This window comes from Anomaloglossus baeobatrachus (genome assembly GCF_048569485.1).
Source record: "Anomaloglossus baeobatrachus isolate aAnoBae1 chromosome 5 unlocalized genomic scaffold, aAnoBae1.hap1 SUPER_5_unloc_29, whole genome shotgun sequence".
NCBI lineage: Eukaryota > Metazoa > Chordata > Amphibia > Anura > Aromobatidae > Anomaloglossus > Anomaloglossus baeobatrachus.
In genome coordinates, this window is record NW_027441805.1 from 369,300 (window position 1) to 382,639 (window position 13,340).

The 13,340-nt window shown below is 45.2% G+C and overlaps 1 protein-coding gene across 1 annotated transcript in view; it reads right to left on the bottom strand.

The window, feature by feature from the left end:
- The window catches only part of LOC142259142 (uncharacterized), a 110,939-nt gene that overhangs the window by 93,027 nt on the left and 4,572 nt on the right, over window positions 1-13,340 (bottom strand). Inside the window, exon 9 of the mRNA XM_075331650.1 lies at window positions 1,532-2,920. Within this exon, the coding sequence (XP_075187765.1) occupies window positions 1,532-2,920 (1,389 nt within the window). The remainder of the gene's footprint in view (window positions 1-1,531; window positions 2,921-13,340) is intronic.

Genomic DNA, 13,340 nt, shown 5'->3' on the forward strand with positions numbered 1-13,340 from the left:
GAGGTCCGCCAAGGAACGGAATGCCCGGGTTACCCGGTGGTTCCTTTCTCTACAGAACTTCTGGTTTACGGTTGAACACCGGGCCGGTAGGTTGCAGGGCAACGCCGATGCCTTGTCCCGCGGCCCGTGTTTGATGGCGGGAGTTCAACCCGCACGCTTGAACTGAGGGGGGGGTATGTGAGACTGTGACCGGGGTTGTCTATGACGGCCAGTACGTCTCGCCCCGGTTGTGCTCCCTCCATGTATAGAAAGCAACTCCACTCCAGGGTTAATGCTGTTTCCCTGCAGGCTGAAAGGAGGGTTAAAAGGAAACAGGAACATGGGCGTGGGCCCCTAGTGTGAGGGAGTGAACACAACTCCCTGAGTTTCTGCCAAAGAAACACATGTGAGCCATTTCTGGAACCTGGCTTGTTGGTCCAGGAGGAGGACATTCCGGAACGTGTTGTGTGCTGTTTTGGACTTTGTTGGTGCAATAAACCGTGTGCTGTGACCATTGGCGCCTGGATCCTGTGTCTTCTGCCGCGCAGCCGACCACGCTACCTCACAAAGCATTTATTACAAAACAAGTTTTGAAAGCAATTATATACACTATGATAAACTGCACTTTTTAGTATATAAAGCAGTGGGTAAACTGAGATTAGTGAATTATCCAGTGTCAAAAGCTTTCACAAATGTTCCTAAAGGCTCTTAAAATACCAAGCTTACTAGCAGAGTTGAGCCCGAATTTCCATTTTGGGGGATCTCAGTATGCAGAGCGGGATCCCACAAATCTCTGCAGCTGCTCTAAGCATGAAACATTGATCTCTCAACTAATCCAGCGCGGTCACATACTCTTCTAAGATTTTACTGAACTGCTTAAGAAGTATGCTGCAGCGCTGGGGTCATAGAGCTCACTCTTTCACGGTGAGAGATCCATGAGGGTTGTGAGATCTCGCAACCTGGAAGTTCATTTGGGGGGACATTAGGGACACTTCCAAAAGTTTTGGTACTGGCTTACATTTAGAAAATTCACTAATCTGCAGCTCTCTTCTGCTTTAGTAAATAAAAAAAGAAGCCGCAGATTTGTAATAAGCACTATTTAAAGGGAAAGTCGTCAAACATATTGCGCTAAAAATTGGGGGATATTACACCTGTAACAGTGTCAGTAGCAGATCCCCCCATAACAGTGCATCATGACCACATTTTTTGCTTCAATCTTTTCCCCTTTTTTCCTACTTCAAAACCTAGGTGTGTCTTATGGTCCAAAAAATACGATAAGTTTAAAAAGACAGAAAATGGTTCTTTCCCTCACCAATTCTTACTTGAGCAATTGTAGCAGATTTTTGGATAAAACTCTTTGAATTATGGTACATCATGATGGCTTCTCTTATGTGACCCATCTGACATGACCTTTATATTAATAAATAAATAAAAAAGCCCTGTGCGGCTTCTTCACATGTTTAACAAGATTTGATTTCTGAAAATTACATTTTCCACATTCAGAACATAAAAATGGTTTATTTTGTGTGATTTTTTTGATGATAAACAAGACCTGATTTTTTAGTAAAACATTTACCACATTCTGAGCATGAAAATGGCTTCTCTCCTGTGTGAGATCTTTGATGTCTAACAAGTTCTGATTTCCGAATAAAACATTTCCCACACTCTGAACATGAAAATGGTTTCTCCCCTGTGTGAATTTTCTGATGTGTAACAAGATGTGATTTCTGGATAAAACATTTCCCACATTCTGAACATGAATATGGCTTCTCCCCTGTATGAGATCTTTGATGCCAAACAAGTTCCCATTTCTGCTTAAAACATTTCCCACACTCTGAACATAAAAATGGCTTCTCCCCTGTGTGAATTTTCTGATGTTTAACAAGGTCTGATTTCTGAATAAAACATTTTCCACACTCTGAACATGAAAATGGCTTCTCCCCTGTGTGTTTTTTCTGATGTGTAACAAGATGTGATTTATGGATAAAACATTTCCGACATTCTGAACATGAAAATGGCTTCTCCCCTGTGTGAATTTTCTGATGTCTAACAAGATGTGATCTCTGAATAAAACATTTCCCACATTTTGAACATGAAAATGGCTTTTCCCCTGTGTGAGATCTTTGATGCCAAACAAGTTCTGATTTCTGAATAAAACATTTCCCACACTCTGAACATGAAAATGGCTTCACACCTGTGTGAATTCTTTGATGCTCAACAAGATCCGATTTCCAAATAAAACATTTCCCACACTCTGAACATGCAAATGGCTTCTCCCCAGTGTGAATTTTTTGATGATTAGCAAGGGTTATTTTCCGAGTAAAACATTTTCCACATTCTGGGCATGAAAACGGCTTCTCCCCTGTGTGAGTTTTTTGATGGCTATTAAGATGTGATTTCGTGATAAAACATTTCTCACATTCTGAACATGAAAATGGCTTCTCTCCTGTGTGAATTTTCTGATGTCTAACAAGAAGTGATCTCTGAATAAAACATTTCCCACATTCTGAACATGAAAATGGCTTCTCCCCTGTGTGAATTCTTTGATGATTATCAAGGGTTAATTTCCGAGTAAAACATTTTCCACATTCTAGGCATGAAAATAGCTTCTCCCCTGTGTGAATTTTCTGATGTCTAACAAGGCCTGATTTCCAAATAAAACATTTCCCACATTTTGAACATGAAAATGGTTTCTTCCTTGGAGGAGCCGTTACATGTTCCACATCCCTTCTGTAACTTTCATTTTGCTTAAAATTCTGTGATAAATCAGACTTTTGGACTTCTTTGAAAAGATCAGGTGATAAAGCTTTCCGAGGAAGGACTGGAGGTATATCTGTGACAACAGCATACTGTTTATATGTATCATGTGTGATACTTTGATCCTCTGTTTTAATTTCTGAAGATATTAGATTTCCATCTGAACTCCCAATACAGTCATCTGCTAAAAATAAACAGTTATTATTTCTTAATGATATTATCTTGAAATTACATTTTTTTAAACCATAACATCAGAAATTAAATTAGGAAAAAATGTATTCTGAATCTGTTGTCCAATTTCAATATCTAAAGGCCCCATTACACGCTACGATATATCTAACGATAGGTCGTCGGGGTCACAGATTCCGTGACGCACATCCGGCATCGTTTGACATATCATAGCGTGTGACAGCTACGAGCGACTGTGAATGAGCAAAAATACTCACCTTATCGTTGCTCGTTGACACGTCGCTCATTTTCAAAAAATCAATCGTCCTTCTGCGCTCAGGTTATTCATTGTTCCCAAGGCAGCACATATCACTCCGTGTGACACCTCGAGAATGATGAACTGCAGCTTACCTGCGGCTGCCGGCAATGCAAAAGGAAGGAGGTGGGCGGGATGATACGTCCCGCTCATCTCCACCCCTCCGCTTCTACTGGGCGGCCGCTGTGTGATTTCGTTGTGACGCCGAACGTCCCTCCCCCTTCAGGAAGAGGATATTCGCCGCCCACAGCGAGGTCGTTTGGGAGGTAAGTACGTGAGACGGGGTTAACGACTTTGTGCGACACAGGCAACAAATTGCCAGTAACGCACAAACAACGGGGGCGGGTGCGATTGCACATGCGAACGCACAATAAATCGACGCGTGTAACGGGGCCTTTAGGCTGCTTTCACACTTGCATTGTGTCTCATCCGCCAGGTCTATTGCTGCATTGAAATGACGCATCCGTCAATTTTTGTGTTGCTAACGGACCCAACAGATGCGTTATTTCGCAGAAATCCGTCAGCGGCACTACCGCCCCCATCATCACCACATACACCGGCACTACCGCCCCCATCATCACCGCACAAGGAGGTACTACCGCCCCCATCATCATTGCACACACCGGCACTACCGCCCCCATCATCACCGCACATACGCAGACACTACCACCATCATCGCCGCACACACACACACCGGCACTACCATCCCCATCATCACCACACACACCGGCACTACCGTCTCCATCATCACTGCACACACCGGCACAACCGCCCCCATCATCACCGCACACACACCGGCACAACCAACCCCATCATCACCACACACCGGCACTACCGCCCCTATCATCACTGCACACACACACACCGGCACTACCACCCCCATCATCACTGCACACACCGGCGGCACTACAGCCCCCATCATCACCGCACACACAGGCACTACCGCCCCCATCATCACCGCACACACCCCAGCACTACCTCAGTGACGTCCCCGCTGACAGCGCCATTCACTCCAGTTTCTGCGTGGAGCTCAGAGAGCAGCGGTGTTCTACTACTGCTACTGTCAGCTTCAGATATAGCAAAGCTGAAAGCATCGTGGGACCTCATGTGGATTACGTCGGACCTGGAGGGGTATTTGGGGGATTAATAAACTGGTAAAAGAGGGTGTTTTTTGCCTTTTATTCCAAATAAAGGATTTTTTAGGGTGTATGTGTTTATTTACTTTCACTTACAAGTTAATAATGGGGGGGTGTCTCATAGATGCCTGCCATGATTAACCTAGGACTTAGTGACAGCTATGGGCTGCCATTAACTCCTTATTACCCAGATTGTCACCGCACCAGGGCAATTCGGGATGAGCTGGGTAGAGTCCCGAGACTGTCGCATCTAATAGATGCGGCAATTCCAGGCGGTTGCTGGCTGATATTTTTAGGCTGCGGCTCCCCATAACGTGTGGCTCACCATCCAGAGAATACCAGCCTTCAGCCGTGTGGCCTTATCTTGGCTGGTATCAAAATTGGAGGGGAACGAACGCCATTTTTTTAAATTTATTTATTGTACTGCATGATATAGACCCACCCATCGGCGGCTGTGACTGGTTGCAGTGAGACAGCTGTCACTCAGTGTGGGCGCGCGTCTGACTGCAACCAATCATAGGAGCCGGTGGGCAGGGGAAGCAGTGAATACGATTTGGAATAATGAACGGCCGGCATTTTCAAAAGCAGAGCAGTGTGACAGCTGTGCAGCGCCGTGCTGGTGATCAGTCAGTATGAGAGAGGGGGTGAGAGGAAGAGACTGACCGACAGAGAGAGATAGAGACCGAGAGAGAGAGACCGACAGAGAGAGACCGATTGCGATGAACGCAAGTGTGAAAGCAGCCTAAAGGCCCCTTTACACACTGAAACTTTCTAGCGATCCCACCAGCGATCCCAACCTGGCCGGGATCGCTACAAAGTCTCTGGTGAGCTGTCAAACAGGCAAACCCGGCCAACACAACAGCGATCCGGACCTGCAGAACGACCTCGCTAGTCATTGGGGACGTTGTAAAGCAGCTTTTTGAAAGGGAAGTCGCTAACGAAGTCGCTGTAAAGTCCCCTTTACACACTAAAACTTTGCTGCACAGCGGGAAACAAAGGACCAAAGAATGGTCCTGAACGATTTGTAGCGATCACAACTTCACAGCAGGGGCCAGGTCGCTGATGTGTTTCACACACTGCAATGTCGATGGGGAGGTCGCTATAACGTCACAAAACCGGTGACGTTACAGCGATGTCGTTTGCGATGTTGCAGTGTGTAAAGCCACCTTAAGAGTTACATCTTCGTTAATTCTAATCTCCCATTCATTGCTCCAGTTCTCTGGAATGTGCTAAAGTAAATAATCTGATTGATTGTCACAGTGTGACTTCAGGATAATGAGGTACAGAGGGCTCGTATACGGTCCCTCACACTAGTGGACCCTAAGGTATTCCTAACGTCTGAATTACCCCTGAAGATGGAGATGCCGGAGTCCCATGCCTTTAGGCCACGTCTCACTAAGCAACATCGCTTGCAACATCGCTGCTGAGTCACGGTTTTTGTGACGCAACAGCGATCTTGCTAGCACTGTTGCTGTGTGTGACATCCAGCAACAACCTGGCCCCTGCTGTGAGGTCGCTGGTTGTTGCTGAATGTCCTGGACCATTTTTTAGTTGTTGCTCTCCTGCTGTGAAGCACACATCGCTGTGTGTGACAGCGAGAGAGCAACAACTGAATGTGCAGAGAGCCGGCTTCTGCGGACACTGGTAACCACGGTAAACATCAGGTAACCAAGAAGCCCTTTGCTTGGTTACCCGATATTTACCTTAGTTACTAGCGTCCGCCGCTCTCAGGCTGCCAGTGCCGGCTCCTTGCTCCCTGCACACGTAGCCGGAGTACACATCGGGTAAATAAGCAAAGCGGTTTGCTTATTAACCCGATGTGTACTCTGGCTACGAGTGCAAGGAGCCAGCGCTAAGCGGCGTGCGCTTGCATTCAGTGTAAATATCGGGTAACCAAGCGCTTGGTTACCCGATATTTACCTTAGTTACCAAGCGCAGCATCGCTTCCACGTGTCGCTACTGCCTGGGGGCTGGTCACTGGTCGCTGGTGAGATCTGCCTGTTTGACAGCTCACCAGCAACCCGTGTAACGACGCTCCAACCATCCCTGCCAGGTCAGGTCGCTGGTGGGATCGCTGGAGCGTCGCTTAGTGTGACGGTACCTTTACTATTCTCCTGACCAGATCTAATCTGTTAACCACCGGATAAAGAAGGGGTAGGAACATCATGGAAATACAGATTAAGACAGACGAGAAACACAGATCAAGACAGACGGGACACATTGCAAACTCACAGAAATAAACAGTACAAAACAATCACTGATCTCAGGGAGATCAGCCAGAGAGCCAGAGAAGACACTGCCAGCAGCCAGCGAGGGCGCTCAAGACAGTGAAATCCTAGGTACATTGCCCCCTGGGAAATATGCAAATCAAAAAGGTCCGTTGAGCCTCTGTTAGGAGTCTCAACACAGAAACCAGGCAGATATCCCTCTGGGAAGGGCCCAGCCAAGGGGTGACTCTTAGGAGACCACCATAACCACCATATTAAGTGGCCCTTTTAGTCAATATACAAGTTTTTGACAAGTTTAAAGATATGACAAGGGAAATACCAAGGCCAGGTATCCATCCACAGACAGCTGTTTCGGGGTATTGCCCCTCATCAGTGTGGAGTAGGATTCTGGCATTGCTCCCACCCAGCCAGAATCCAGGTAAGGTAAGCTGTGTTCGTCGTTCCCAGGGTGTCACACATAACGATGTGTGCTGCCTCAGGAACGACGAACAAACTGCGTGCAGAAGGAGGAACAACTTTATGAAAATGAACGACGTGTCAACGAGCAACGATAAGGTGAGTATTTTTGCTCGTTCACAGTCGTTCGTAGCTGTCACGCGGTACGATATCTCGAACAATGCCGTATGTGCGTCACGGAATCCGTGACCCCGACGACATATCGCCCAATATATCGTAGCGTGTGACGCCGCCTTCAGTGGAATAAGTTCTGCAAGACTACGAACTCAAAAAAGAAGAGGCTCTTGCTATTGTAAAGGACAATGCTTCAAACTTGATAAATACAATTACACTAATGAATGAGAGTAATGAACAATAGCTAGAAGAAAATGTAGGATTCAGTATGTTAGAGATGGAGCCACAGTACTGCTCATGTAACTGAGGAACAAACAGATATTACAACAGAAGAACAGAAAAATGATACTTTAGGATTAGATGATCTTGTTGAAGCTGCTTCAAAACACTTTCATATTCATCACATGCGCTGTGCACATGCTGCAGCTGTGAATAAGAGATAGTCTGAAAGAGGGACCCCGGTTTCACACATCCGGCTTTTTGCCGGTTTGGCGGATGCGGCACACCCCAGTACAGTGTATACAGTACAGTGGCAGCGCGACAAACGCCGGTCACATGCTGTCATGTGACCGGAGCATGTGACCCGGAAGTTGCGGCTCTGCCACTGTACTGTATCGTACTGTACTGGCGTGTGCCGCATCCGCCAAACCGGCGAAAAGCCGGATGTGTGAAACTGGGCGGACATGCTAGAAAGCTAATTGGAAAAGTCAGGAAGTTGGTTATTGCCGCCAGAACCCCTAAAATTGATTCCATCTTGAAGAGACGTGCTGGGAAAGGGGCAATTGTTGATCAAGCCAGTTGGTGAGGCAGCACTTATTTAATGACTGAGCGATTGCTTGAACTAAAATCGTTTCTTATAGATATGGTGAACCCTCAAGTAATATTAAATGAAGGTCAATGGACACAGGTGACTGAATTGAAGGAATTGCTTAATCACCCATTTACCGTGACTAAAAAATTACAAGCTGAGGATTTAACTCCTGGCATTTTCATAAGGGAGTGGAAGAACTTGCTATTTTGCCTGTCCCAAAAAGGAGGTTTAATCGCAGATGGCATTTCTGCTTCAATGAAATGGAGAGAGACACAGCTATTGGAAAAACAAATTCTTCTGGCAGCTGTTTATGTAGACCCAAGTCATCGTATACTGCTTGATGATCAAGAGCTTACTAAAGTTAAAGAAGCTTTGAGTGAGGTAGCAGTTAGGATGAGCGGCTACAGGACTGCCAGGCGCAAGAGGACTTGGGTCCTGACAGTGCTACTGCTGCCATATCTTCATCCTCTTCAGATGAGGAGTTTAACTTTGACAAGTATTTGGATGACATGGAGCAGGCGAAGCGTTGCCGCATGGAAAAAGATTTCACTCCTTCTCCTATAGCAGCAGATTGACCAGATTTCTGTAAAAATTTTCACTTGTTCTCAAAGAAATAGAAAAATTCAACCATTCATCAAAACGGACTGTGCATGAGGCAATTCCTTTATACCCGGAAATTGTTAGAGATGTTGCCCATGTGTGAAAAAAGAAGTGGTTACAGCTTTGCCTAGAGGTTGCTCTCTAGCCTTAAAATTATTAGGTCAGATTCGAGGTCATCTGGGAAGGAGGATCTGATTGAGGCAATTCTATTTCTTACAAGAAATTCATGGACTGCACAAATGTTATTTAATATGTTTTTGTTGAAAACTGTTTTTTGCCAATTACATAGTGTATTACATAGTGTTATATATATATTAGATAGTGTTATATATAACACTATGTAATGCACTATGTAAGTGGCAAAAAACAGTTTTCAACAAAAACATACTAAATAATGACATTTAGTATAATGCTTATATTGAAGTGAAAAATTTATTGTAGTACAATGTGAACATCAGACATTTAATTATTTTTATGATACAATAAGCAAGATATTTAGATAGAACATACAATATATATATTGGAATACAACTTTAGAACACAATAAAACTAATAAATTGTAAATATGTAATAAAACATCTAAGAGATATATATATATATATATATACACATACATACATACACACACACAAAATATATATGTAATCTACTGTATATTACATATTTACAATTTATTAGTTTTTTGTGTTCTAAAGTTGTATTCCAATAAATATATTTTATGTTCTATCCAAATATCTTGATTATTGTATTAAATGTCTGATGTTCACATAAACATGTTAATGTACTACAATAAATTTTTCACCTAACTATAAGCAATATATGTAGGAGTCGGTGCAAGGGAAATTGAGGAGTCGGAGTCGAAGGTTTGGTTTACCGACTCCACAGCCAGGGAGACAACTTTTGCTAGCCTGCCCAAGCCTGTGGTTTGACACCTGTGCCTCCCTGCGCTGCTCACAGACATCAGAGAACTTAGCATGCAGAGTGCCAGAATCTATCATTTCCACAGATCCTGACACCGCCATGACAGTTGGCAAAACCTGCAAAAATCTCCTTGTAACATTGACCCACAACATAGAAAATTAGAAAAAAAAATTTTTTTGAAAGACGAAAATAAAATAGTTACAGACAGATGCCGGATATTTAACGGGGTTGTCCGGGACTGTAAAATTCATGGCCTATCTTTAGGCTTTGTAAAAAAAAAAAAAAAAAAAAAAAAAAAAAAAAAGGAGGCTGGTGTTACGGCCCCTGGGTCTGTTGCTCCACGTTCACCTTCTTCCCCTTCTGCTTCTCGTCATTCCAGTCATTTGGGAACTTCTTAGCTTCCTGAGTCTAAGTCCCAATTTTGAGCTACTGAGCATGCTCACGGACTTAGTCATTTCTGAGGCTGTGTACTCTGTTCTGAGCATGTCTGCGACGTGGCATTACATGATTGGCCGTGGGTGATGTCACAGATGATGCGGGGATCACATGGTCCTCGGCATGTGACAAGGCATTACATGATTGGCCGAGGGTGACGTCACTTCTGTCGTTGGTCGTTACTATTGGCCCAGGGTCGTTCCTGTTAATCATCCTCCATCTTGTGGGAGGAGCAAAGTTTATAAAGGACCCTGGAGCCCACCTCTCGGCGCTCAGTCGTTAAATGCGCTTGTGTGGGAGTAGAGGCTCCATGCGAGTCTGCATAATATCCCCGCTACCAATCTTTATAGTGGTACCGGGTTAGACAGGGACCTAGTACCAATTCGGGCGTCGTTATTGTGACGGGGTATGCGACAGAGCAGTAAGGGACGCCAGGCCAAGGAACAATCCAAGAAGATTTAATGAGGCAGGGAGCATAAAACATGCAATATTAAAATGGTTCTTTAGAGTCCACACAAAGGAAATAGGTCCGGGGGCGCCAAGGAGAATGCAAAAGTCCTCAAAGTCCAATCGTCCATGTACGGGCGATAAGGAGCTGGCCTTAGCACAGGTCCTCACCCTTCACTCAACAAAGCATAACTAAAAACTAAAACATGGGGCTGAATCTCCCACCCCTCCTTAGATCCACCCCCTTAACATTTTCCACTTGTAGCTAGAAAAGGGTTCCTAGACACAGCCTCCAGAGATTGTGTACTAGGCAAGCCCCCTGCAGAGGAGAACAATATATATGCAACCCCCACCAAATCAAGGACAATAGCTATGGCTGAAGCCTGATTGCAATATGATACAGGCTGGGGGGATATAATGTTAGGGGTGCTTCACACACAGCGAGATCGCTGCCGAGATCGCTGCTGAGTCACGCTTTTTGTGACGCAGCAGTGACCTCATTAGCGATCTCGCTGTGTGTGACAATGAGCAGCGATCTGGCCCCTGCTGCGAGATCGCTGCTCGTTACACACAGCCCTGGTTCGTTTTCTTCAAAGCCGCTCTCCTGCTGTGACACACAGATCGCTGTGTGTGACAGCAAGAGAGTGACAAATGAAGCGAGCAGGGAGCAGGAGCCGGCGTCTGACAGCTGAGGTAAGCTGTATCTAAGATAAACATCGGGTAACCAAGGTGGTTACCCGATATTTACCTTAGTTACCAGCCTCTGCAGCTCTCACGCTGCCAGTGCCGGCTCCGGCTCTCTGCACATGTAGCTGCTGTACACATCGGGTTAATTAACCCGATGTGTACAGCAGCTAGGAGAGCAAGGAGCCAGCGCTAAGCAGTGTGCGCGGCTCCCTGCTCTCTGCACATGTAGCTGCATTACACATCGGGTTAATTAACCCGATGTGTACTGTAGCTAGGAGAGCAAGGAGCCAGCGCTCAGTGTGCGCGGCTCCCTGCTCCCTGCTCACACTGGTAACTAATGTAAACATCGGGTAACCATACCCGATGTTTACCTTAGTTACCAGTCTCCGCAGCTTCCAGACGGCGGCTCCGTGCAAGCGCAGCGTCGCTTGCACGTCGCTGCTGGCTGGGGGCTGTTCACTGGTCGCTGGTGAGATCTGCCTGTTTGACAGCTCACCAGCGACCATGTAGCGATGCAGCAGCGATCCTGACCAGGTCAGATCGCTGGTCGGATCGCTGCTGCATCGCTAAGTGTGAAGGTACCCTTACAGTTATACCCGCTTCCCATGCTTTAGGGGAGTCGGGCTAGGTAGGAACTTCTCCCCCTTCGCTCCTGTTTACTCTCTGCGGACAGAATAGAGAGTTCCCCAGCTCCTTATAGTGCGGTTAGCACACGGGGCTTGGACAGGGACTTACACTTGAGCCATTTCAGAGAAAGCTATTGCTCTCTGTTATCAGTTGCCATATTACACTTCCTCTATGAGCATAATAGAGGTTAGTTCTTAGGTTTGCCAGTGACCATTAACAGGAGACCTGTGCATTCTCTCCTTACCTAGGAGCATTGTTTATGCTTCGTTAATTTACTAGCTTACTTCTGTGAAGTAACAGAGGTATTTCCTATTCGTATGGGGTAATCGCCCTAACTTATTTATTTGCCACCACATATTAGTTTATGCTAATACGGTACTCGCTGTGAGTTAAACAGGGTCTGTCGTACTAGTCCTTGTGTTGCTGTGAAGTAACAGGAACAAGTACTACTTCTGTGGTACAGACACCCTTTTCTGCTGTCACTAGCAGCAGTTGCACGGTGGGCCCTGACTGCCTGTTACTCGTAATTACTTATAATACCAGGCAGCCCCGTAACAGCAGGGTCTTGCAGTCTGTACAAATAAACATACAGAAAGTACATGAGCTCCAATTCATCAAGACCGGCGATGGACACTGAAAAATGATGTCAGGGACTGGAGTGAGATTTCTGGCATAGGGAACGCCACAGTTTGTTATGAATTAGAGAAGCGGTGGCATCACATCCTTCGTATAGCCAAGCTCTGCTCATTTTGGCAAAAGCTGGTTAAAATTGGCGGGAAACCTCCAAAAGTCGCCCAATTTTTTTTCACAACTCTGTATTGCACAGAAAGTTTTGAGAACTTTTGAAGTGATTTAGGCCAGAATTCTTCCATAATTGCTTTAATGAATCAGGGTCTAGGTGTCAAATTTTCTTTCTGTAGGGGCCTCCATTCCTTCCAGGGTAGTTTGCCAGTAGTTCACATTCTCTAAAGCAATAATTTTATTACATCTTATTTAGTTGAAAACTTTTGCATTTCAGTGTGCGGCTGTAACTCTGCCCATTTTGGTAAAGCTGGTTAAAATTGACGTGAACATACACACACACACCAGCCTGTCTCCTCTTCAGCTAAAGACTGCTATAATTAACAGACCTTTGGTCACATGATGTGATGTCATTAAGGTCCTTAAGCAGTCCTATAATAAGCATATAAACACTGGTGCCGCTAAGAGAATGGGTTAGTTTGCTCTCCCTTTCCCCTAATGCCAGTCTTTCTTCTATTAAATTCAATTAGACTCCTACAATTAAGAGACCTTTGGTTACATCATGTCACATGACTCTGAAGTCAAAGATCCTCAAACAATGAACCTCAGAATACAACTGATGGGGTCCCCAAGAGACTGGGGTTCTGGAGAAATTGCGCAGTTTGACTCCTCCTAACGCTGGCCCTGACTGTAACTAGGGCTTATTTATGGAGTAGAGCTTATATTTCAAGCATTCTCCAAAAATCCCATAAAATCATGCTAGGGCTTCTTTTCGGTGTAGGTCGTCTTTTCAGGGAAACAGGGTATTCATGAACCCTCTGCAGGTCTTTGAGTTGCCTCCATAATGACATAGAGAAGGCACTAGAAACAAACAGCAGAAGAAGCAGAAGCAAAGAAAATACAGCTGAAAAAAAACA